Here is a 27,225-nt window from a genome sequence, read left to right as displayed (position 1 = left end):
AGCCGACAGCTCTGAGATTCTGGCACCTGAAGCCAAGCTGATCAGAAATAAAGTCTTCCTTAACAGATCCAAATAAGAGCATTGAAAGTTGTCAATCTCAGATGCTAACTTAAGAACATCATTGAGGAACCACGTAACAGATTGTGGGCGTGATACGGGTCTCAGACGAGCGCATGCTCTGGGAATAGATGAAAAATAGGAATCTGTAAGGTCAATTTTAAAACCATATAAGAATACCTTCTTCAGGGCTGACTTGGCTGTGGTAATAGTGGCCGGGGCAAGGCCTTTCTCAAACAATGATCTAAAGAAGGTAACTGCTAGGTTAGTCGTCATAATTTGGGCTTCAGATGCTTTCAGAAAGGAGGCCAATTTTTTGACTGCTGAGTCATACTGTCTAAGAGTAGAATCTCTTTTGTCTGATTCTAAAAACAGATTGTTAACGGGGTCAATGTTTGCTCCCTTTTGGGCTGCGAACTTTATAAAGTCCATAAAACTAGGGCATTCTGAATTCTTGAGGAAGCTGACACAGTCTTGGTTTGTACTGTCTGGGTCAGTTTGGGCTTGGGAATCCGAAGACTCCGCAATCCCAGTTCCTGAAGAAGAGGGAACCAATTGCTCTTCGGCCAATAGGGGGCTACCAGGGCTGGTTGACCTTTGAATGTCCTGAGTTTGTGTAATACTTTCATCAGCAAGTTTATTGGGGGAAACAGATAAATCTTCTCCCAATTGTTCCAATCTATCGTCATTGCGTCCGTGGCGTACGCCTGGGGGTCCAGGTTCGGAGCCACATAACAGGGAAGCTTGAAGTTGCTCTCCGTCGCGAACAGATCCACTTGGAGACCCGGAACCTGGCGACAAATCCAATTGAAGGATTCTCCGTCCAGGGACCACTCCGTCTCCAACGGAGTAGCCCTGGACAGGGAATCTGCCACCACGTTCGCACCCCGCTAGGTGGGTGGCTGACAGGTGCCAGCTGTGCTTGTTCGCCAGGGGAGAAAATAGCAATCATCACCTGGTTCACTCGACCTGATTTGGAGCCGCCCTGTTGATGCAATGAACTACCACTGCGCTGTCCAATACCAGCCTGATATGAATCCGGCTGGGGGGCGGATTTTCTTTAGAGTTAGAAAAACCGCCATAGCTTCCAGGGTGTTTATATGGAACTGCTGAAACATAGTGGACCATGTTCCTTGTACTTTTGTTTTGGCGAATATCCTCCCCAGCCGCTTAGAGAAGCGTCCGTGTGAACAACTAGTGCTGGAGGGGAAACTGAAGTGGAACTGTCTTGGACAGGCCACCGACTGTGGACCAAGGCCGCAGTCTCGCCTTTAAGATTCGAGAAATAGAGGAAACCTTGTCTCTGAGCTTGACATTGGCTCTGACTCCGCCACACTCTGTTTATGTCTTTTAATTTTGCTTTTAAGAGCAGGTCCGTCACTGAGGCAAATTGAAGAGACCCAAGGATTCTTTCTTGGGTCCGGCGGGATGCTGATTGGTTTTTCAGAAATTTCCTGGTAAGGGATGCTATCTCCTTCCGCTTGGGAGGCGGGAGGGATAACGTGTGAGAGGACAGATCCCACTGGAGACCCAGCCACTGAAACCGGGACTCCGGAGTCAGGCGGGACTTCTCTCTGTTCAGCTGAAAACCTAACGACTCCAGGAAGTTGATGACCGTGGACGTAGCCTTCCGACATTCTAGAACTGTTGGAGCCCAAATTATCCAATCGTCTAGGTACGCTGCTAGGGATATCCCTCGGGACCGGAGTTGTTGAACTACCGTGTCCGCCAGCTTGGTAAATATCCTGGGCGCAATGTTTAGACCGAAAGACATGACCCTGAAGGAGTAGGCTTGATTCCGAGTCTGAAACCCAGGAACGGAGAGAAGCTCAGCGCAACCGGGACGTGATAGTAAGGCGTCTGAAAGATCGATAGAGGTTGTGACGGCTCCACGTGGAAGTAGAGTCCGTACCTGAGCTACCGTAAGCATGCGAAATTTGTCGCATTTTATGTAGAGATTTAGATGCGACAGATCCAGGATCACTCTTTGCTGATCGGAGTCTTTTTGGGAACAGTGAATAACCTGCCTTGAAACTTTAGGTGCCTTACTTTCTTTATTGCTTGCTTGTTGAGCAATTCTGCCATGTAGTCCTGCAGGATTGATGAGGTGGCTGGTAAAACCTGATCAGAGGAGGAGGGTCTTTGATCCAGCTCCATCCAGACCCTTGGACACAATGCTGTGTGCCCAAGGGCTGAAGGTCCATTGGTCCCTGAACCAATACAGGCGACCACCTACCTGTTTGTTCTCAGTGGGAGGGAGCGGGTTTGTTCCCTCTACCACGTCCAGGCTTACCTCTTGGAGTGGTGTTGGACTTTCCTCTGTAAGGAGCCCTACCTCTTCCCCCCCTTGCGCTCCTATTAAGGCCGTGAAAGAATCCACGGCCCTCATAGGTTGGATTGTATGCTGGTGAAGCAACATACGAGGGCGCGGCAAGGGAATGGGCTGGTTGAACCAGCACATATTGTTGGGGATGGGCCTTGGAGGTGGAGGGCTGTGCCACTGCCGAGACCGGGACGGCTTGGACTACCGTCTGATGATGGGGTCTCTTGTGCCTCCTGAATCGTTTGCCTCCCCTCTCGTCTGGGGCCGCCAGATTCTGTGGTCTTACGCTTGTAGGCAGAAATGCCCCAGCGAGAGCGCGCAGACTCTGGTTGGCCCTTGTAGCCTCCCTAAGAACATTCGTAACCTCTTCTTCAGGGAAGAGGTTAGGTCCCCAGATCGAGCTCTTCACGAGCTTGTTAGGCTCGTGACGGATGGTGGCATCAGCAAAAATAAATTTCCTGCATTCAAGCCTGGCCATGATAAAGTCAAACAGGTCGGACTGAAATCCCGCCAACAAGGATTTAGCCAAGACCTGAAAGAAACTCGTCTGCACAGGAGACGGCAGTGGCTTCAGTGAGGCAGACGGAGTTCAAAGATCGGGCTAGCTTAGTCCGGGCCTCAAACTCCGCCTTCAGCAAGGCTTCCGGTATCTTAGGAAGCTGCTCGCTAAATTGCGTTGATGCGCAAAAAGCGTCCAGCTTTCCAACAGTAAAGGTGGACGGCGCGTCAGTCCAAAACTCATCACCCCCTGGGAGTACCAGGGATGTGGAGTCTGTTTCCTTTAGTTGTGGTAAAGGATTGCCATCAAAGCACTCTCGGGCCGTAGCTAGAGCGACTTTGTTTAAGCAGGGAGTCGGCAACCTGTCACCCAGGGCGAACATAGTAAAATTGCCCTTGAAAGGCGTCAATTTCGTGTTATCGGCCTGCCACTCCGTCAGAGTGCGCAGGAGAGCCGACTGGGCCTGGTCTCTAGGGAAGATCACTGTCTCCCTAGGAACCTTGTCTGAACGTACCCAGGCTTCCTCCGTCAGCCTAACGAAGCCTGGGTAAGGGGGCAAGAGATTGGCGGGAAAGAACTCAAGCTCTTCCAACCGCCTCGTGCCAAGACCTTCAACCGTTAAGGTGCCCTCGTGTTGAATAGCCCGGAGGGCGAAACGCCAAGGGTTCCCGACGTCAAAGGGAGGGAGATCCGCCGTATCTGGAATGGCATACTGGGGTTCGGCTCCGCCTGGGCGAGCTATCCCCGCCAGTATATTGTCATGACTGGTCAATTTCTCCGAGATTTGAGTGAACTTGGACTCAACCTCCGCCGAGAACCGCTCAAAAAGCTGGTTAGCGAAAGACTCCGCATCAAAGGCAGGCTGGCGAGGAGGGCTTGGTTTTGATGCCCTCTTACTCGCGCCTTTGCCGGAGGAACCAGACTTGCTCCCGGAGGCTACCGGTCCTGAGACCTTAGCCTTCGACGGGGGGAAAGGCAAGGCTTTCCTGGAAGACGAGGACTTAAAGCCCTTCGCCTTCCATGAAGTCTTCAACTTCAACTTGGGGATAGCTGATGGAGCTCTATCACCCAGGAGGAAGACTTCACAAAACCTGCAAAGGAAGACACTGATGAAGCTGGGGAGTCAAAAAGGGGGCCCGCCCCCGCAACCTCACTTACCTCGCTACTTACCACCTGGTCCTGTTCAGTATTCATGGGTTCCAGGTCCAAGTCTAACGCGGCGACGTCCTCCGAAACCTCCGCGTAAAGAATGTCCACTTGGGGTGGCTGGGTCGCATCCCGGATCTGCTGGATGATGGGGGTGGCAAGTTCTTCTGGCACTGCGGCCGCCACCCGTGCGCCGGGGTAGAGCAGGTCCCTCAACTTAGCGTCGAGGACATAAGGCTTCCCCGACGGAACGTTCCTCCCGAACCCAGCCACCCAAGCGCGGAGAGATTCCAAGGAAGACTTCTTGGAGGACTCGTCCGCCTGTAAGAGAACCAACAATTAGAGTAGAACGAAAGAATGGTTCGAGAACCACATAAACATTATTTCGATATAAGGAGCGTAATATGGAAGAAAACTAAATCTTACCGACTCGTCCTGGACACTCGCACACAAGGCGAAGCAAACCTCACAGCCGTTGGGGTGCCAGACTACCAGGTCGTCTAACCGGACCGCACAACCAGCGTGGGTCCAGCACACTACGTGTCCATAGGGTTGCTGTAATGAAGCGGTGCACCCTGGCTCCTCACAGCGAACAGTCTGTAAGAGTAAAAAGTACATGAACCTACCACTCTAAGTAATCTAAAGCTGGCAAGGCCTGGAATTTCAGCTTACAACCGGAATGCTCCGGTGGATAGGAAACCCCTCGTTAAAAACTAGGCTAACGAGCTCCAAATTAAACAGAGTGGAAGGTAAATTACTTCCAGACCCCGGAATACTCTGGCGGAATGAAAGGTATGAGAGAACAGGAACTCACCGCAAGGGCTGCCAGTAAAAACAATGGCAGAACCCCCTGGCGTAGTACCGGACTCAATAGCATATATATTAAAAAATGTAGAGACGGAGTGAGAAGCCCACTCCGTTAGATAAATTACACTTATATATATACAATTAATTAATAGAATAAACAAGTGATGGTAAAAAGGAGCAAACCACTCCGGAGACCGGAGGGATCCGCCTTTTCCATATATTCCCCTTCTCTCGGACTTCCCCGCCAGTGAAACAAGGTGGGTGAGATGCTCGTCATGATAGGCCAAGTACATAACATAAGCCGGAGCAAGTGTCAACAACCCAACCAAGAAACCCGACGGAGAGGAATGAAAGTGTGGGAGAGAGTGTTCGAACCCGTTCGAGTCGGAGCGAGTAAACGAACTACCAACACAAACACAGCGATGCTTGGGACTGTCTGGGAGGGAGCGAATCCCTCTACCAGGGGAGTCCTCAACTCGAGAAAACGCCATCTAGCGTCACCCGCACGAGTAGAGCAAAGCTGGAAGGAGGGGGAAGGGGGAGGTGGGGTAGGGAAGAGTGGTAGGCTACGAGAGTGAAAACAGGAGACAAGGGAAAATGATTCACCCGCTCAACTGCAAACACACACCGCTCCAAGAATAATGAAAACATAGGAGGGTGGCCTACTACTAGGCGAGGGATGCGACCGATCCTCAATGCCCAACTCCTGACTAGGCGAAGCCTAATAAAATACCGAACCAAGCCTAGCCTAGGTTAACGGAAGGAGTACGGGAAGGGAGGAGGAAGGCAAACAGGGAGAGAAATTTTGTGCCGAGAGCCAACCGGGTCCGAAAAGAGGGGGGCAAAAAGGCGACTAGCCTAGAGGAGACACACCCAATGAACTCTATTCCTTCGAAGGAAGGAAGAGAACTAAGGGGCTCACTCTGCCACCCCAAAAAACGACCACGGAGGAAACAGCAACCAAAACTCCGTCAACCCGATGGATCCTCCACGCCTAACCTAAAGGGCGAGAGGAAGGGAGCAATACGAGCCTAATGTAATAGGCAAGGGAAGACCCACACCCATAAAAAACCATCACACACAAAAACATAGAATTGAACAAAAATGTGCTCATGCGAGGTGCGTAGCCTACCTCGGGGAAGCGGTTAGATCTGAGGCTGCCGCTACCTCGAGGAGGTAAACAATGAATAAAAACAAAACAGAGCACCAACGCCAAGAAAAATATAGCCTTAATATAGACTAAAATAAAGTAATTTTAACAAGGAACCCAGCCTGGGGGGGAACCTAGACAGGGCACCACCCTAATATGGACCGTAAAGGTCTATCGAATTTATTAAGACTCAAAAAGGGGGCCACATGAGGAAACCTGCCAGGAGGAGAACCGGGGGCCAGATAATAACATATAACGACAAGGAGACAACCCCAACAGAAAAAGACTGATTGGGTCGCCTCGCGGTCGACATGGCTGGCAGGGGACGCCGTGGCGTCATAACAAAGTTCTCATAATTGTGAAAACAGAGACAATTACAGCCAAATTATCGAACAAAACCCCACAATAAGATGGTACTTAACTTGGAGATGGTAAAGCTGCTCGAAGACATGATTAATTGGAAGAATAATCCAATAAAAGGCACAAGCACAAAAAGAGAGTGGTAGCAAGTCACGTGCTAGAAAATGGAATGAGGTAGGTGGCGCTGGTGTCGCCGAACTGGCGGGCGTTTATGTGTGGGGCTGTAACGGCTCACCACTCTCTTCTGGGGGTTTTGACAGGGAGATATCTTTCGAGTGAGACTCCGTGGTAGTGATCCTTTCACTCACCCTTCGTTATACCGACGTCTTCCTTGGAGAAGACGCTCGATCTGGGGGTAGTAACCCCAGCTTTCCTGAAAGCTCTTTTTTCTCTGGTATATCTAGCATTTTATACCTAGAAATTCGTGCAACAATGGAATTTCACCGGCTGACACGGGGCTGGACTCAGAAAAATACTTTATTAGACTCTTTCTTAGTATCATTCATTCTCTTTATTTCTTCCTGATTCAAACCCTCGATAATGCGTGCTACTCTCAATTCCCCACAAACTGTCGATTTACATCCTGTGTCTATGAACATCTTCCCAAGATTCTTCCTCTATTTTACTAACTTCTCCAATATACTCTTTTTCCTCTTCTTGTCCAGTTTCTAGTTTCTTATTTTGAAAATTCTGAGGACAGTCCCTAGCCCAATGCCATTCCAATTTGCATATTGCACACAATGATACTTTCCCTTCTGTGTTTATAGTATTTCTTCCCTGATATCTTTGGTTTTCTCTCGCTCCCGAAATTCGCTTAGGCTTCTGACCTCCACCATTCCCCCCTCCTCTTTATTCCCTAATCCCTCAAATATTCTTTTCATTATCTGTGACACTGTTTTATATTCCAACTTTCCTTGACCACAGGCTGCTAATACCATTTGTTTTTGATTGTCTGTGAGATTCGCTTGTTCTAATACGTGAAAACCCTCTGCTTCTTCATGAGTCATGCTTTTCCCTATCGCTCTATCGCACTCTGACTCTGCCTTCTCATACCTAATTATAAGATCTCTTATCTCTTCAATAGATTCTGATTCTATTTTAAAATAGTTTTTCATTTTACTGTAATAGTCCATTAGAGTATCTTTTAGATATACTTCATCTAGTTTAGATGAGATTATCCTTGAACCTTCTTTATCCTTAAGTTCATCTCTATCTATCCCTTCTGTTACTTCTAAAGTTTTTCCTTTTAAGCTCATTCTTATCTCTGTCCCCGGATATTTCACTTCTCCACACATACACACATGCCAATCTTCTACTTGTCCTCTCGATCCTTTATACTCGCCCTGTATCCCACTCGGACATTCTCTTCTCCATTTCCATTCCATCCCCAAATGCTTGCTGTCAGATCTGTCCATTTCTGACTAACCACGTTCTGCTACCATTTGAATAAACTCTACACGCCTGTTTGCGTTGCACTTCGTGTCCAATCCAGCTCATAACCACAACAAACAAAAGATAGACTTACAAACCGACCAACAAACCACAAACGAGAGCGTTCTTAACCTTTCTTCACAACCACTTACTGGTAACTCCCCCCACCCCCCGCCATTCTTCTGACTCCCGTCTTCAGGGCGTCTTATGAAGTCACAACAACAACCGTGGCTCCATTTCAAACAAGGAGCGGACTGCTTTAAAAACATCTTAATAAAATTAACAGCGTCTTTTGTATACATTTCTTAAATGTATAATGCATATACCTACTTCACTAACCCAGAAAATAAAAATAAAATAATAATGATTAAATTTGTAAAATTTACAGACAGATGATCATATATATGAAATAAGCAAAGCTGGGAAAATAACAAACTGTGTAACAGACAAACCATTAGCATACCAAACCAAAATTGGTAGGTAAATAAAACTTAGGTTAGCTAATAGAAAAAAAATTAAAAGAGCTTATGTTAAAAAAATGAATGGCGGGACTTAATTTGACAGCCTCTCTCCATATAAAAGGCCTGCTTAGAGACAGTTTGTAAGATTTTACTGCTATTAGAGGGTGTAAAGCTTCAAACGCCTCTTCATTTCTGCATTAATCATGCGATGTATATTACCCGTTATTATTTCATATTTTTTATATATCTCTCCATACACATTATTGTCCGGCCTTTCTGCCGATGTATGTAACTACGTTGTACGTTTATTGTAATGCAAATTATTCTCATTTATATATGTCATCTAACAAATGCAAATTCTTGTCCAAATGTGTGACATGGGAATCCGCAGGTCGGTCACTTCCTTTCTGTCCGCATTCTTCAATGTATACCTGTTTTCCGAGAAATAAATCAGTCATACCCAGACCTGTCTTCTTGAGCCTCACAACTGGTGACCCGAGGAGCGACAGGTAACCATGTGGTTTTGACCCTGCCATTAATGGACTAAATACGGCCGCATTTACCTTCAGAGAGCCTTTAATGGACTCAAAACGGCAACACAGTCTAGACCTCTGAAGGTTCCTTCCTCGGAGGAACCCCATGCCATTAACAGACTAATAACAGCGTCCCTGCAAGGGTACATTTTGGCATTTCGAATGGTTTGGCCCTTGCCATTCACGACGCACGTTGACCACTCGAATTCTAACACCATTAGCAGACTAATTATGGTGCTTACTCGCATTTTGGTGTGTGAATGTCAAACTGGCAGAGGCTGAATTACAATCGCAATTCGAAAACATGGAAATTGTCTGCGTGCCCCTTTCGTCCACAAAGCCAGATGCGGTAAAGCTCCCCCCATTTTCGTGCCAGAACACAGCATCTTGGTTTCTGTGGCGCGCATCACAGATGAGAAAACCAAGGCAGACGTTACCATGATGACGCTACCTGAAGAGGTCTTCAGCAAGATCACCCCATGGCTTGACTCACAGCTAGACAAGGTCACGTACACAGCCTTATGAGAAAAGCTGATACAAACGTATTCCGTGACCGTCCCTGAGATAGCATAGCGCATCCTAGACCTGTTGACCCAGCCCCTGGGGGAAACATCACCCAGGCATGCCTGGGACGAACTGTGGGGTCTAGTAACACTGCTGGACGTCGACGCAAATGGGGACAGGAAGGAAATCAGCCTGACGAGCAATATTCCTTTGGCGCCTTCCGCAGGAGGTGAGGAGCCAAATTACTGACCCAGGCGCCCTTCCCATGGACAAGCTGGTCGACGTCACCCAGAAAATCCACAAAGCCACTAAGGCCTCCAAGCACACCGCCACCCTCGCAGCCTGTAGCCTGACATCAGAGGACGACAACCCAGAGAACGCAAACGTGATCTACAGGAGGAGAACACCGCCAAGGGAGCACTGGGCATGGACGAACCCAGAGCAGAGGGTGTGGATGAACCCAGCATGGTGCTATTTCCACAGAAGATTCGGCCGCAGCATCAGGAACTGCAAAACCCCTGTTCCTTCACAAAAAAACGAGAAGGGCGGTTACAAGTAACGGCAGTGGCCGCAAAAATACAATGACTCGCGACCAGCAGGCTTCTTTATCAGAGACGATATATCAAAGCAACGCCTGCTGGTTGACATGGGCGCAGTGCAGTCGGTGTTCCTGCTGTTGGAGGAGGACTATGCCAGGACAGCTGACTCCATGACCTCCCTGGGAGCCGCGAACGGAATCCCCATTAGCTGCTGCTGTGGAACAACAACCTGCACAATCTCCATCTTGGGCTGCAGGTACCACTGGCCTTTCGTCATTGCAGAGGTCAAGTTCTCCCTCCTGGGCGCCGATTTCCTGGGACACCAATGCCTCCTTGACACTGGAACCTGCCACTCCCGACCACTCTCCACTGGACCGGGATGCCCTCCGTCTGCTTCACAGCCTCGAACAATTACACCACCCTCCTCCAGGAGTTCCCGGAGGTTTTTAAGTCAGAGCTTCGCCAGTTGCTGGGGCTGGTGCCAAGCACGGCAGCTACCACCACATCACTACAACAGGCCCCCAACTCATGCCAAGTTGGATGCCTGCTCCCCCCAAAAAACTAAAAAGACGCCAAATGGGCCTTCGCCGAAATGGAACAGCTGGGTGTCTGTATCAAAGCATCGAGCCCGTGGGCGTCTCCCCTCCATATGGTAAAGAAGTAGGATGGTTCCTGGAGGCCCTGCAGAGACTACCGTTGCCTGAACTTAGTCACCAAGCCAGACCACTACCCACTGCCAAACATGCAAGACATGACAAGCGCCCTTCACAGGGCCAAGGTCTTCACGAAGATGGACTTGCTAAAATCATACTTTCAGGTTCCTGTGCATCCTGACGATGTCCCAAAGACAGCCATCATCACGCCGTTCGGGACATACACCTCCTACTCCACCTTCGGCCTCAGGAACATGGGGGCCACATTCCAGCGCCTGATGGACACCATCCGGAGGGACCTGCCCTTCTGCGTCTTGTTACGTAGACGGCATCCTTATCTTCTCCAGGTCCCCAGAGGAACACCTTCGCCATGTCTGCGCTGTCCTGAAGGGCCTGCAGGAGAATGGATTAGTCGTCAAGCTCGACAAATGCACATTCGGGGTGGAAAAAATAGACTTCCTCGGACACGAGATCTCCCCAGCAGGGGTATGCCCCATGGCCTCCAAGGTGAAAGCAATAAAAAAGTTCCTGATGCCTTAGACAATCAAAGCCCTTCAAGAGTTCCTCGGCATGGTAAACTACTATCTCCGATTCATCCCGGGTATCGCCCGCATCTTGTATCCCCTGACCGGAGTCCTGAAGGGCAAGCCAAAAACACTGACGTGGGGCGCTCCGCAACAGCAGGCATTCGAGGAGACAAAGACAGCCCTCGCGAGTGCCACCACCTTAACGCATCATAACCCCACTGCTTCCTTGAAACTCGCCACCGACGCCAGCAACATCGCCTGCGGAGCAGTTCTTGAGCAAGTAGTCGATGGCACCCCCGACCTCTAGCCTTCTTCAGTTGCAAGTTGTCGCTGGCAGAGACCCGCTATAGCGCCTTCAACAGAGAGCTGCTCACAATCTACCAGGCTGTGTGGCACTTCAAATACCTGCTGGATGGCACTCCATTCACCATCCTCACGGACCACAAGAACCCTGGTGCACACATTTATGAAGGTGGGTGATGCGTGATCGGCGAGGCAGCAGCGGCACTTGGCCGCTATCTCCGAGTTTGGTTGCACCATCACCTACATCCCTGGCAGGAAGAATCCAGTAGCCGACGCTCTGTCAAGGATGAAAATCAATTCCCTGTGCCTCGGCATAAAATACGAAGACCTGGCAAGGGAGCAAGCAGCAGACCCGGAAACACCAGCCTACAGGACAGCACTGATGGCACTCGAGTGGGAGGGCGTGTCCTTTGGCGGCTCGGGTGCAATGCTTCTCTGCAACACTAGCACTGGCCGCCCCCGTCCCCTGGTCCCTGCTTCAAGGAGGAAGCAGACGTTCAACATCATTCACTGCCTCTCCCATCCATCAGGGCATACAACGGCGTGCCTGATGATAGAAAAGTTCGTGTGGCACAGCATCAGGAAGGACGCCCACCAGTGGGCAAGGAGCTGTATCCCGTGCCAACCAGCAAGGTCACAAGGCACACAGATTCAGGCATTGGTGATTTCCCTCAACCTCATCGGTGCTTCGGCCACATCCACATAGACGTCGTCGGGCCTCTACCGCAGTCTGGGGGCGCCAGGTACCTCCTGATGATCATAGACAGCTCCACTCACTGGCCAGAGGCGACACCTATGGAGGAGGTGTCAACAGCATCCTGCACAGAAGCCCTCCTCTCCAGTTGGATCAGCCGCTTTGGGGTGCCAGACAGCATTACTACGGACAGGGGCTCAGCATTCCTGTCAAAACTTTGGGTCTCCCTGGCACGCCTGATGGGTACTACACTTCACAACATGATGGCTTACAACCCCGCAGCAAATGGCATGGTAGAGAGGGCACACCACTCACTGAAGGCAGCTCTAATAGCATGTTGCACAGACAAAAACTGGAGGGCCCAACTACCCTGGGTCCTGCTGGGTCTCTGCACCACACCGAGGGCAGATGGCGACCCGAAGGTTGAGGGTTACTAGCACAGAAGTTCGCTCCCTGCCATAAATAAGACCTTCACAGAGAGAACCAACACCTACAGCCCGGCTGACCTGGATTCCAGCACCTACCCTTGACCAGGCCCTATAGGGGCCCTTACCGAGTCATCGACAGGACCCCCAAGGAGTATCTCATCGACGTCCACGGCCAGGAGGATTGGGTTTCCATTGACAGGCTAAAACCAGCATTTCTTTTGGACAGCGAAATCCGGGAGGAGGCAGACAGACATCCCAGGGTTCCCCCTCAAAATGCACCTGCAGACATACCCTCCGCCCCACCAAGGAGGGGCTGTGGGCGCCCCAGAGGCCGCGCTGCGGCAGATCCAGCAGTTGACATTGCCCCCCTGCCCACAGTTCTCGAAGAGAAGGGGTCGCCTCATGCTCCCCCAGTGCCTCCGTGATTAATGTTCATGTCATCCAATAATTACCTCTGTAAACATTGTCTTTGTGGGGGGGGAGTACTTGTAAAGGCGTCAAACGCCTCTTCATTTCTGCATTAATCACGCCATGTATATTACCTGTTATTATTTAATATTTTTTATGCATCTCTCCGTACGCATTATTGTCCGGCCTTTCCACCGATGTATGTAACTATTTTGTACCTTTAATTGTGACACAAATTATTCTCATTATATGTCATCTAACAAACGCAAATTCTTGTCCAAATGCGTGACATGGTAATCCGCAGGTCGGTCACTTTCTTTCTGTCCGCATTCCTCAATGTATACCTGGTTTCCGAGATATAAATCGGTCATACCCAGACCTGCCTTCTTGAACCTCACAAGGGAACTTTGCTGCCTGGATTTACTGATGATAGAGCTGTTGCTGAGAGGTGGTTAGTATAAATCAAACTAAATACTGTTTTCAAAGTAAAAAAGTAACAAAACAGGGGAAAAGGCTAAGAGAGAAAGTCTCACTAAATGAAGAAAAGACTTGGATGGGAGAAATTGAGAAAGAATGAATATAGAAAAGCGAGCCAAGTAGTTACCTAACACCTATATGGCTTTTCCAGCAAAGATTCCCAAGGTAAGCTACAGATGTTTGATTGGAAAGTGTATTATTATAGTTCAAACCTGTTATTTATAGGGCTAAGGTGTTGTCAGTATTTATAGCCTGCAGAAATCATAGTTTAAATTATTCTCCCCTTATGAAATTTAACCAAGTGATTTCCAAAGTATACATGAAACATTTACTATCAGTGCATGTTTTTTATACAAATAATGAAAAGCTATTAATGCTAGGTTGGAAGATAGTAAATAGTCTTCCATTTACTTATTCCACTCTCACAATAGGGCCTTCCCTTGAAGGAGAGGACCATTTGGGACTGCCTTCAGCAATGGAAGCGCCTGATTCAGGAGTTGGTTCATTAGAATCTCCTAAACATCCTCCTGATCAGGGACAGCAAGATTCTTCCGAAACTAATGCTCCAACCCCAACCTCAGCATCAAAATCAGGACCACAACCTCTGAGAGCACTAGAGCATTTTGGTGAAGATCCTTCTGCTCCATCTCCATCCCAATTTTCTGTAAATGATATGGAGTAAGTGAAGAGTTCTTATTTAGATATTAAGTTAAACTTTCGTTACTTATTTTAACACCGAATAAAATTCATTAAAGAAGAATTTTACAGGCAATGATAATTGCATACATTTTCAGTGTACTGTATCTCCCTTGTCCCAAAGCATTTCTTCCTCAGAATGTGTTTTACAAGAATTTGGGAATTTTGTGATAGTTTCAAATTTAGACAGTTTTACATATACTGTACATAAATTTTTTTTTATAAATTTGGCTCAAGATATGTGTACAGTTAGTTGCCACATTTGATATATGTTTGTAATATTTTTTTATAAATTTGGCTCAAGATATGTGTACAGTTAGTTGCCATATTTGATATATGTTTGTAATATTTTTACATCTTAAGTGGTCAGCGATATGAGTTAAGAGTTTGACTGAGTGGTGTGGTTGAGACATTCATCTTGGTATACAGGTCTGCATTGTGGAGAGGAAAAACTGCTGGTTTATATTTGGTGTATTTTTTGTTTATGGGTATTTGGTTTTGAGGTGAAGAAAACATTTCATACTTCATATTCCATAATTACCCATTAAGGCAAAAAGATTGGTAAATTCCTAATATTCCTTCCAAACTACCCTAAACATTGTCAACCCTTTTGTATGATTTTTTTTTTTTTTTTTGTGTACAGATGTCAGCATTCTCTAGTTACACCTGAATGGAAAATTTTCGGAAAATATCATATATAGAGGCTTATAGTAGTAGATTTGTGAATACAAAATAAGTTTATAGTAAAAGACCTGTGAATAAAAGAAAGATATTCTTGTAGTAAAATGATAAACATATGATATAGCCATAGCAAGTTAGCGTAGTCTTGAATGGTATGGGTTACTACCAAATGTATGATAGAAGGATCTTTACTATATTGTGGAATATATAAAACGTTAGAGGAAATTAGTATGATAATTTAATGTAAAACCTAAAATTTTTTTATTAGTTTGGATATTCAGATTAATGCAGATTTCTGCCTACTCTAACAATCTGGTCTTTGAAATCAAACCATGCCCGTAAGTGAGGAGTGGATTGAAACTCGACTTCCCACATATACTGTAATCATATAAACAGGTGTCATATTTGTCATATGCCATATTCCATGTTTTGTTTAATTTTTTGCACAATAATCGGTAGGTCCTGTTGCTAGGTAACGAATTGGTTCTTAGCCACGTAAAATAATCTAATCCTTCAGGCCAGCCCTAGGAGAGCTGTTAATCAGCTCAGTGGTCTGGTTAAACTAAGATATACTTAATTTTTTGCAATCATATAATTATGTGGCACTTACAGATGTTTTTATAATGTGTATTTTGGCAGACAACAGAAAATCGTGTTCAAATACATGTGTAAGATGAAAGCTAATGTAATGATAGGATTTTAGAAGATACACAATATATTAAGGTACAACAATCCTAGCAAGGAAAAGTATTTTAGGAGTACAGTATTTTGCTTATCCTATAGAAGAGGATGCAGTTCTTGTTCAAGAGTGCCTTGCCACTGTGCTAGGTTATATTTTTATATTTTTCTATATTTTGTGTGTAGTTTTATTACAGTATATTCTTTCTGATTTTTCACGAAGAGGATTCTGTTTTAATCTTGCTAGTGATGTTAGGGTTTTTATGGCTCCTTTAAAATGTATGGACTGAATAATGCTTATGAGTGAGTGATCTTTTCTGAATAAAAAGGGAGGGTTGGTTTGATGTTTGATTGTTGGGTTTATGTATTTTAAATCGTTGAGATTGTGTGCACTTTTTTCTTTCTACCACTTTTCATTACTGTGGGCTTGGCTTTGTAAACATATTGTTCTTTGCTACTGATTACTTTTTTGCTAGGTGCTATCAGTTTCTTGTAGTGATATATCAGGTAGGTGTTTTGATGGTTAATATTAAGCTGACCTTAGGCAAACCAAGAGACTGTGTGACAGTTAGAGAGTAACTGTATCTTTGCAGTTGTTTCAGTGAGGGAGCGGCAGCACGAATTTTTTTGTGAATTTTTTTAATTGAAATAATGCACATTTATTTTTGGAGATTTGCTTCCTTTTTTTGCATCCTTTGCAGGTATTATTGTTTTATAATCATCTTTTTAAGTCATTGCTTCCTTTTCCATGTGGCATTGCAACCATGTGACTGCTAGTATTGATCTGAAGTGTATTTTCTAGAGCTCTCGTATTTTCTGTTTTTTCAAGAATTTTGGAGATGTCAGGTAATGCTGAATATTTACCCTATCGCTGTCGTCTGATTGTTTAAACAAGGAATGTTCTCAAGAGGACACGTGCTTGGGTTGCGTAGGTGGCTGAGGAACATTATCTTGGATTATAAAAGACTTGCATGATGATGATTTCCATTAACTACTCAGTCATGTTTCTTAACTCTCTTAAGACTGGAGTGAAAGCGTTGCTGTTTTTGATATGGAATCTTACACTGCACTTTGCTAATATAAAATATTCTTAGGGAACAGCCAAACTATCCTGCGAGAGAGAAAAGTGGTCGTCCTAGGACGGGCAGGCGTTCAGCAAGACCTCCCAGTGCTCGACCAGCGCCTCCAAAAGTCAGGGAGAGGCGTGAAATTCCTAAAGAAGAGTTGCCAAGGCCTTCTACAGGCAAACCTGTTGCAAATGTTATACTGTCTTCAGACAAAGCAGATGGTGATGATGATGATGAAAACTTCATGGTTGAAGAGACTAAGCCCGTTATGGAAGATGACTTGGTGTGTCATATTTACTAGTATATCATTGTGGTGTTGAAAGAAGCAAGATTATCTTAACTAGAGATAGATTGAATACTATTCATCAGTGACATGAATCAATAAAATTTCTACTCGTGCTTTTAACATTAAGATTCGTTGTATATACATAACTATATCACACAATGATAGAATCCTTCATTGTCACAAGTTGTTTATTATCCCAGATTGTGTAAAGTTATTGAAGGTAACAGCTGGGTAATATCCCTTTTTCCCGTTTATCTTTTCTAGAGTGGTGTTGTTGCTTCAGAGGAAAATGCCGCTGCAGCAGCAGCAGCAGCATCCGTGAGAGACGATGGAGAAGGGGCTGGTCTTCTTGTAGCTCAAATATTAGAAACCAAAAAAGAGCTTGAAGATGGTCGTCGTAGTGCTTTTTCTCCTGAAACTCCAGGTCATAGGCGAGTTCAAATTGTAAGTTGCCATTTTAATTCTTGATAGGTAGTGTATTAATTTAGCATGATCAAATAAATGTATAGAAGGTTGGTAGACATAGACTTTGTCATTGGAAGAACAGTATTAACTTAATCAAACTGATGTCACTGGAAGAGCAGTATTAACTGAAACAAACTGATGTCATTGGAAGAGCAGTATTAACTTAAACAAACAGATGTCATTGGAAGAGCAGTATTAACTTAAACAAACTGATGTCATTGGAAGAGCAGTATTAACTTAAACAAGCTGATGTCATTGGAAGAGCAGTGTTAACTTAAACAAGCTGATGTCATTGGAAGAGCAGTGTTAACTTAAACAAGCTGATGTCATTGGAAGAGCAGTATTAACTTAAACAAGCTGATGTCATTGGAAGAGCATTGTTAACTTAAACAAGCTGATGTAATTGGAAGAGCAGTATTAACTTAAACAAGCTGATGTAATTGGAAGAGCAGTATTAACTTGAAGTGACGTCATTGGAAGAGCAGTATTAACTTAAACAAAGTGATGTCATTGGAAGAGCAGTATTAACTTAAGCTGACATCACTGGAAGAGCAGTATTAACTTAAACAAACTGATGTCATTGGAAGAGCAGTATTAACTTAAACAAACTAATGTAATTGGAAGAGCAGTATTAACTTGAACAAACTGATGTCATTGGAAGAGCAGTATTAACTTAAACAAACTGATGTCATTGGAAAAGCAGTATTAACTTAAAGTGACGTCATTGGAAGAGCAGTATTAACTTAAAGTGACGTCACTGGAAGAGCAGTATTAAACAAAGTGACATCACTGGAAGAGCAGTATTAACTTAAACAAACTGATGTCATTGAAAGAGCAGTATTAACTTAAACTGATGTCATTGGAAGAGCAGTATTAACTTAAAAAAACTGATGTCATTGGAAGAGTAGTATTAACTTAAACTGATGTCATTGGAAGAGCAGTATTAACTTAAACAAACTGATGTTATTGGAAAAGCAGCAATAACTTAAACAAACTGATTAAGACCCTCTCAGTGAGAAATTGCCTTGCTAAAATCATATAGCTTCACCATGGAATATTTACAGTGAATTGTATGTTGAAGTTGTTCAATCATAAATTTCTCTCTTTTGTCATTTTCTCTTAATCATTAGGGCTTGAGCTTCTCTCAGATTTTAGCAGAACCTTCCATCTTGCTGTCCAATATCTCCAACTTTGACTTTGTAGGGCAGCTGCTGGGTTTTTCTGCATTTTCATCTATAGATCCTTGCACTAAATCCCATATACTTTCTTATTTTCTATATCTTGCTATCCAACTACTTTAACTCCATCTTTTCAGTGTCTTGATTATTAAGATTGGATACCAATTCTGAAATTGTGTATATTCAAAACCAGTAGTAGTGAGATGTGTACTGGTCTTGTCAACTACCTGACAATGTTTGGACCTGAAAGGTATCAGTACTGTATGTCAGTCATATTGATGCCTCAAGGGCCTCGGTATGGATTTCAGGCATGGGCTGTTTCTTTGGCAGGACTCTGGGCATTCTCTCCACCTTGCTCATCATTATAATTGGATTGTGGATAATTGTATTCTTGTACTGTCCTTGGTCCTGGGAATTGGGTTTGTGTGCACTTAGGCCTCCCTAATTATTTTGATGCTGTCTCTTTTTAGGGTAGGGTAGAGAGTGAAGATGTGAAAGCCTGTTCTTACTAGTGGGATAAGTGGAGAAATTAACTTCATAAAAAGCATGTGGTGTTTCAAAGATTTTCAGGCAGATATATATATGGTGTCATCTCAGTGTAACGGACAGTTCAGCGTCTGCCCCGTCCGCTAATTAACGAAATCCGCCGAGTATCAAACACCCTACACAGTATGGTACCCTGGATCTAACTATCGTAGCTTATAGTATTGAGCAGACCCATATAAAGTCTCTAATAGCCTTTCCTAAACAGTTTTTGTAATTATCATTCAATTTAAAGTATTGAAGTATACTTACCACTGGAATTTAGAGATTTACAGTGGACTCCCACTATATCGCAGTTCAGCATTTGCAGCTCCAGTTAATTGTGGATTTTTCTGTGGAATGTATCTCCACATACAGTTTATTACGGAAAATCACTAACTCGTGGATTTTTTCGTAGAGCAGTATTCACTTATTACTGTATTTTTATTTTATTTTTTGTGACTAAGTACTGTATACATATTTTATGGTAAAAAAATTATCTACAGTACTAAATTTTAAATATTAATATTAAGATTACGTAAATCATATGGGTACTAACTAGTGATGAATGTTGACTGAAGATGATGATGAATTAGCCTGTGCAGTCCGATGAATAACGATGAAGATGTGACTGCACAGCAAAGCAGAGGAGTTACATCTCCTTCGGGGGCGCCTCTTCCCCTTCTTCAGGCGCTTTGTCCACCGATTGCACTTCTTCAGGGGTTTTGGGAGGCTTTGGAGGTCTTTCTTCGTGGTGATAGGCAGCTGCTGTCGCTGCTTCTTCATGCTGAGGAGGAGGTTATTATAGGGCGCCATGCACGCATCAAGGCCATTCATGAACTTAATGGAGTGTTCCATAGAAGGATCCCATGCCTCAGTCGTCTCCTGCAGCTTCCTGGTCGCCATCATAATTTGGGACAGACGTTCCAAAGACAGGCCCTCATCCTCCTCCTCGTTCCCTTCCCCTGAACTTGCTGCGTCTTCTTCCTCGCTGGCAGACTTTGTCAGCCTTCCAAATGCTGGTCCGTCAGGGGGTCAGAGTGGGCGTCAGTGTGGGTGCCGACTTCATCTCCACCAAGAATCCTTGCAAATAGCATTCTCCTCTCATCCTCTTCCTTCTTCATGCACTGGACGGTACTCTCATTCATGCCATAATGGGTGGCTACTGCAACGTAACTTTTCCCTTCCCTCAACATTTCCAGAAGTCCTGCCTTCTGAATCATTAAGACCTTCCTCCGGTGCTTAGGCTGTTTGCCAGAAACCTTAGAAGGAGCAGGGCGTTTAGGAGGCATCATAGGCCACGATTAAAACAGATACGCAAAGTAAAGTACAGTGAGCACCAATACACAACATGCGAAAAGTAGAAGCTTGTGCAGTGAACTGGGCAGAGATGCTGGGTTGTTTGAGCATCGTATACTGTACAGGGTACTGCTCATAACATAACAACATAGATATTTTGCATATCGTGTACTGGGCATACTGTACATTTTATTGATATTTTGCTGTGTTGTAAGATGATTTTGAAATTATATTAAAGTGTTTTAGGTTGATAGTAGAGCATATCTAAAATATGTGGGTAGTTTGCAGAATGACGGGATTACCCCCGAACGAAATGTTAGGTTTGTTTACATCTGTGGAACCTGTCCCGTCGTTCTATTTCATTTTACTGTATTTTCGTGACTAAATAAAGTACATTTTTTTATGATAAAAAAAGGATTTACTAATTTTCAAATATTAATGTAAACACAGCAAAATATAAATAAAATGCATTTTTTTCTTTAAAAATGTTCGCCCCAAAACCACCCCCTGGAAATTCCAAACGCAAAACTCGTGAAAGGCAAATGCATCTTGGGAAGCTGAAATACCTAGGCACAATGCTACTGGCTGGCAATTGCAAAGTAGCCAATCCAGGAGTGCCATTCATTTTCCTTGGTGCTGATTGGATGTGCCCTTGGTGCTGATTGGCTGCGTGCCCCCAAGACTTTCTCTCTTGGAGATGTATACATAAGTACTGTAGGAGGCCACATCTCTGCCACTTCAACACGTATCCTTCCACTGTTCGAGTGTTTCGCTCTGTAATTGTGTACTTTCCATGCCTTTTTTTCTTGCAGTGTTAATCTGTGTGTATCTTTTTGAATTGTGCCCTAAGATGCCTCCTAAATGCCCTGAAGAAGAAGAAGAAGAAGAAGAAGAAGAAGAAGAAGAAGAAGAAGAAGAAGAAGAAGAAGAAAGTTTATTTGGGCCAGCAGGGGGTGGTTCCACCTTTTTCAGAGGCGGTACCAACTAAAGATTGTTTCTCTGCATGGGGAAGTGGCGTCGGCAGATACGGAAGCGGCCGCGACATATCCTGAGACCTTTAAAAAAATCATCAGGGACAAGGGTTGTATCCAGTACAGGTGTTCAATGTTGTATAATGCCTTTATAGCTATGTTATCAAATTGCTAATATGTCTGGTATCTATTAACTATTATTCATCTCAGTCTTACCAATATCTGGTAAAGGATCTGAGCGATAACAGTGTTTTCATAGCCAGACCTTTCATGGTGGCAGTGTTTTTGTTTATTTTATAATTATATCAACGATGAATGAACTTTTCACGCCTCAAGGGAAGTTGTGGACTTCTTGGGACTATTTTGGCACTGGTATTTGGGAACACAATGCTACCCCGCTTTTTCATGCTTCACTTTTCCATGCTTCTGTAAGGTGTCAAAGAAACGAGCAGGTAAAAGTTACTGCTACTTTATTACAGATCCAGGCAGTTTATATAGCGGCCGACTGGCGCCGGCCCGCGAAAGACAATGGAATTGACTGTGACCTGAAGTCGAAACAATAAACAATAATATGCAGTGAACGAGTACAAATTACAATACAAAACATACAGAACTTCAATAAGGATACAGTCTTGATGCCTGTGAATGAAGAAACATATGATACACAATGTGTGACATTTGTATAAATACGTATAAAGTAAAAATGGTTAAAAATGCGTGACCTGGCACGTTTTAGGCGTGACTAATTGAGTTTGAAGAAAATGGAAAGTCACCAAAGAAAACATGCTCAGCGGAGACTTAGTTAATGATGCCGCTGAAACACTACGCTGGCGTCGATGTGGTGACTTTACAAATACTCCCCCCCCAAGACGAGGGACGTGTCTGACTAATCCCTGTATCTGCTGGGACGCTGAAGGGCCGCGGCTTCTTGAAGATAACGGAGGGTCTCCCGCCTGTGAGGCTGCTGGTTAGCGGTCCCTTCCTGGGCGGCCGCGCCTGCGGGGTGAGGGCGTGCTGGAGTGCGGTTGGGCGGAAGGGTGCTGCGTCGCTGTCGGGACTCTCCGACAGAAAGGCGGGGCTTTAAGCGGTCTATTGAGACCCAGTCGTCCTTCCCAGGGAGTGCCAGCCGGAACGCCTTGCTGTTCTGTTCCAGCACGTGGAAGGGTCCCCTGTAGGGCTTGGTTAGTGGTGGATGGACGGCGTCGACCCTGGACGAAGACGTGGGTGGCGGATGACAGCTGTGGCGGCATGAAGGTGGTTGATTTGTCGATGTATGAGCGCCTGCAAGGGGCGAACTTGCCGGCCACGTCGCGGAGCCTCTGCAGTGATGGGGAGTGGCGTTCATCCGTCACGAGCTCTCCCGGCACCACGAGGGGTTCCCCATAGGTTTGTTCGGCCGCAGATGGGGTGCCGTCGTCTCTGGGGACGGTTCTCAACCCGAGGAGGACCCACGGCAGCTGATGTTTCCAGCCCTCGGCGGTGCAGCGGGCCATGAGGGATGACTTTAGGGACCTGTGGAATCGTTCGACCAGGCCGTTGGTCGCTGGGTTGTGCGCCGTGGTGATGTGATGCGTGGTTCCCAGCAGTTGAGCCAGGGCGGACCACAACTCGGAGAGGAAGGCGGGCCCTGTCGGTTGTGATGTGATCCGGGACGCCGAAGCGGCTAACCCAACTGGAGAGCAGGGCCTCGGCGCACGCGCTGGCGGTGGCTTCTTGCATGGGTGTGGCTTCGCACCACCTCGTCGAACGGTCTACCACCGTCAGGAGGTATCTGGATCCGCCTGATGGGGGAAGGGGCCCGACGACGTCGATGTGGATGTGGCCGAAGCAGTGCTCTGGCTGTTCTCTGGCGAGGTCCTGGTAATCCACACCAAGCTGCACTGTGTTCAACTCGACTCTGGAGAGGGCATCTGCTACGGGATTTTTCTTGCCGGGGAGGTACCTGACGGAACAGGTAAATTCGGCTATGGCTGAGAGGTGGCGCTGCTGTCTGGAAGACCATGCGTCCCCCTGCTTTGTGAAGGCGTGAACCGGTGGCTGATGGTCTGTGAAGATTGTGAAGGGCGTCCCCTCCAGGAGGAACTCGAAGTGCCGAACTGCACGGTACATCGCGCAGAGTTCCCTGTCGAAGGTGCTGTAGCGGGTCTCTGCGGGATTGAACTTCTTGCTGAAGAAGGTGATGGGCTGGGGCGCCGTTGATGATTTGCTCCAGAACAGCACCGCAGGCGGCGTTACTGGCGTCTGTCGTCAGCTGGAGGGGGCCTTGGGATCTGGTGTGCCAAGGCGGTTGCCTTGGCGAGGGCGGCCTTCGTCAGGGAAAAGGCCTGCTGCTGGCTGGGTCCCCAACACAGGGACCTCGGTTGGCCTTTTAGGACTTCCGTCAGGGGGGCCGTGGTGTGCGCGATCCCGGGGATGAACCGCCTGTAGAAGTTTACCATCCCAAGGAACTCCTGGACGGCCTTGACGGAGGTGGGGGTCGGGAACCTGGCTACGACTGCTACTTTCGATGTAAGAGGGCGGACGCCTGTCGGAGACACCTCGTGACCCAGGAACTCTGCTTTCTGGATGCCGAAGGTGCACTTGTCAAAGCGGACGACGAGGCCGTTCTCTTGAGGCGCTGCAGGACTGCCCTGATGTGTCTCTGGTGTTCGCTGTGAGACCTGGAAAATATGAGAATGTCGTCGACGAGCAGACGAGAACTTTAGGTCCCCAGGATGCTGTCTATGAGCCGCTGGAAGGTGGCCCCGGCGTTCCTCAGCCCGAAAGTGGAGAAGGCGAACACACAGGACCCGAAGGGCGTGATGATGGCTGTCTTTGGTATGTCCTCTGGTGCAACAGGTACCTGGAAATAAGATTTAAGAAGGTCCAATTTAGTGAATACTTTGGCCCCGTGCAAGGAGGCCGTGAGGTCCTGCATGTTGGGTAGAGGGTAGTGGTCGGGCTCTGTTGCAATGTTGAGCCGCCTGTAGTCGCTCCCAGGGTCTCCAGGAGCCGTCCGGTTTCTGCACCATGTGGGAGGGGGAGGCCCATGGACTGGAGGCTTTCCTGCAGATTCCCATCCGCTCCATCTCCACGAATGCTTTTTCGCCTCCTGAAGGCGCTGAGGGGAAGCCTTCGAACCGCATGTGTCGGGGCCCTTTAGTCGTTATATGGTGGTATATGCCGTGCTTGGTTGGGGCCCTGGGGACTTGGCGAAGCTCGGGCTTGAATACCTCAGGGAACTCCGACAGTAGGTGTGCATACTGGTGGGAGGCGGCGGCGCTGATGGTGGGTCTGGGTCCCGCTGTTAACGGGAGAGACCGGCAGGAGTCGGTATCGAGGAGGCGCTGCGCCACGTCGACTAGCAGGCCGAAGTGCGCCAGAAAATCGGCCCCCAGGGGTGGGGTTCGACGTCCGCGACGATGAAGTCCCAGGAGTAACTCTGGCCAGGATGGAGATCGACAGGGGCCTGGTGCCGTAGGGAGAGGATGGGGTTCTGTTGGCGGCCGTCAGGAAGGCGGCCGGGTCTGGTGTCTGGTTGTGGTCCTGTCTGGATGCTGGGAAGATCGATTTAAAGGCCCCTGTGTCGACCAGCATCATCCTGCCGGAGACGGTGTTGCGGACGTAAAAACCTACTGTTTTTGAGCCCCTGGGTTCTTCGGCTGCCATGGCGGCCTGTCCTGCTGGCCGCCGCCACCCCTGTTTTTTGAACGGGCGAACGAGCAGGGCGGCAGGCAGTTTCGGGCGTCCTTTCCGAACCACTTGTGGTAGCGACAGAAGCCCGGGACCTCCATTTGCTGTGGTTCGGTGGACGTCTGTTGGCGCGGCGCTGACGGGCTGCTCACGTCCTCTTCAGGCTGGACGGAGCTGACCGGCTGTGTGGCCGGTTTTAGCCGCTGTGAAGCCTTGACGGAGTCTGTGAGATGTTGCGCCGTCTCTATGAGGTCCTCGATAGGCATGGTGTAGGGGTGAGCGATCATTTTGCGTACCTCCGGGAGGAGTTGGCGAAGGTAGATTTCCGTGCGGCTTATCTCCTGCCGCTTCTTTGTGCCACCCAAGTCTGGTAGTGACAGGAGATCCACGACCATGCCCAAGCGTCTCTTGAATTGAGGTCGTGGCGTGGGTTTATGGCAAGGTCGATAGCACGGGCGGCCCGCTCAGCGATGGGCAGGGAGCAAGCTTCGAGGAGGAACTTTTTGTGGTGCTGTATGTGAGGGTGTGTGTTTGGGTACTCGCGAGATGAGTTTTCTGTACACGTCCTCCGGAGGGGCGTTGAGCACTGTGTCGGCCTGTAGGATTTCGTCCGTCAGGTCCGCGATTCTGAAGTGGCTCTCCACCCTGTGCAGCCACATCGATGGGTTCCCCATAAAACGGCGGCAGCTTAACGGTGAGGGCGGCCCGCGATTGTGTTGCCCGACCGTCCGGTGTTCGGGCGCTGGTGTGGGAGTTGCGGAGGGCCTCGATGCGGGGCGGCGCGGGTGTGATGGGAGGTAGGTAAACCTCCGAGTCCGCGAGGTCCGCGTTTAACTGCATGAAGGAGGGGATATCCGCGTCCATGCTCGCTCCTTTGATCCCTTACTGGAGTGGGGTACTCGCGTCAGTACGCACTTTCGCGCGCCGTGTGGTTCCGCTAGTGACGCTGGTGGGGTACGCCGACGAGAGTCAGCACGCTCAAACGCTGGTTACAGCGCCGTGTTTAGGCCGCTAAGAGCGTTTTGGAGAAATCATGGAACCAAGACTAAGTCGCCGTGTCGGTCCGTTAATGGCTCCGGGATACTCCGGGGGTCACCACTGTAAGGTGTCAAAGAAACGAGCAGGTAAAAGTTACTGCTACTTTATTACAGATCCAGGCAGTTTATATAGCGGCCGACTGGCGCCGGCCCGCGAAAGACAATGGAATTGACTGTGACCTGAGGTCGAAACAATAAACAATAATATGCAGTGAACGAGTACAAATTACAATACAAAACATACAGAACTTCAATAAGGATACAGTCTTGATGCCTGTGAATGAAGAAACATATGATACACAATGTGTGACATTTGTATAAATATGTATAAAGTAAAAATGGTTAAAAATGCGTGCCCTGGCACGTTTTAGGCGTGACTAATTGAGTTTGACGAAAATGGAAAGTCACCAAAGAAAACATGCTCAGCGGAGACTTAGTTAATGGCGCCGCTGAAACACTACGCTGGCGTCGATGTGGTGACTTTACAAATACTCCCCCCCCAAGACGAGGGACGTGTCTGACTAATCCCTGTATCTGCTGGGACGCTGAAGGGTGCGGCTTCTTGAAGATAACGGAGGGTCTCCCGCCTGTGAGGCTGCTGGTTAGGCGGTCCCTTCCTGGGGCGGCGCCTGCGGGGGTGAGGGCGTGCTGGAGTGCGGTTGGGCGGAAGGGGTGCTGCGTCGCTGTCGGGACTCTCCGACAGAAAGGCGGGCTTTAAGCGGTCTATTGAGACCCAGTCGTCCTTCCCAGGGAGTGCCAGCCGGAACGCCTTGCTGTTCTGTTCCAGCACGTGGAAGGGTCCCCTGTAGGGCTTGGTTAGTGGTGGATGGACGGCGTCGACCCTGACGAAGACGTGGGTGGCGGATGACAGCTGTGGCGGCATGAAGGTGGTTGATTTGTCGATGTATGAGCGCCTGCAAGGGGCGAACTTGCCGGCCACGTCGCGGAGCCTCTGCAGTGATGGGGAGTGGCGTTCATCCGTCACGAGCTCTCCCGGCACCACGAGGGGTTCCCCATAGGTTTGTTCGCCGCAGATGGGGTGCCGTCGTCTCTGGGGACGGTTCTCAACCCGAGGAGGACCCACGGCAGCTGATGTTTCCAGCCCTCGGCGGTGCAGCGGCCATGAGGGATGACTTTAGGGACCTGTGGAATCGTTCGACCAGGCCGTTGGCCGCTGGGTTGTACGCCGTGGTGATGTGATGCGTGGTTCCCAGCAGTTGAGCCAGGGCAGACCACAACTCGGAGAGGAAGGCGGGGCCCTGTCGGTTGTGATGTGATCCGGGACGCCGGCGGCTAACCCAACTGGAGAGCAGGGCCTCGGCGCACGCTGGCGCTGGCGGTGGCTTCTTGCATGGGTGTGGCCGCACCACCTC

General features: G+C 47.7%; 1 protein-coding gene across 6 annotated transcripts in view; it reads left to right on the top strand.

Moving 5' to 3' along the window:
• IFT54 (intraflagellar transport 54) overlaps nucleotides 1–27,225 on the top strand; it is a 475,732-nt gene that overhangs the window by 375,946 nt on the left and 72,561 nt on the right. For all 6 annotated transcript variants that reach the window (XM_067100328.1, XM_067100326.1, XM_067100323.1 and 3 more), the window contains 3 exons: nucleotides 13,732–13,978; nucleotides 16,450–16,705; nucleotides 16,973–17,152. In XM_067100328.1, the coding sequence (XP_066956429.1) occupies nucleotides 13,732–13,978; nucleotides 16,450–16,705; nucleotides 16,973–17,152 (683 nt within the window). The remainder of the gene's footprint in view (nucleotides 1–13,731; nucleotides 13,979–16,449; nucleotides 16,706–16,972; nucleotides 17,153–27,225) is intronic.

This window comes from Macrobrachium rosenbergii, chromosome 56 (assembly GCF_040412425.1).
Source record: "Macrobrachium rosenbergii isolate ZJJX-2024 chromosome 56, ASM4041242v1, whole genome shotgun sequence".
Lineage (NCBI taxonomy): Eukaryota > Metazoa > Arthropoda > Malacostraca > Decapoda > Palaemonidae > Macrobrachium > Macrobrachium rosenbergii.
The sequence above is the reverse complement of the archived record's forward strand: the minus strand, read 5'-3'. Positions and strand labels throughout refer to the sequence as shown.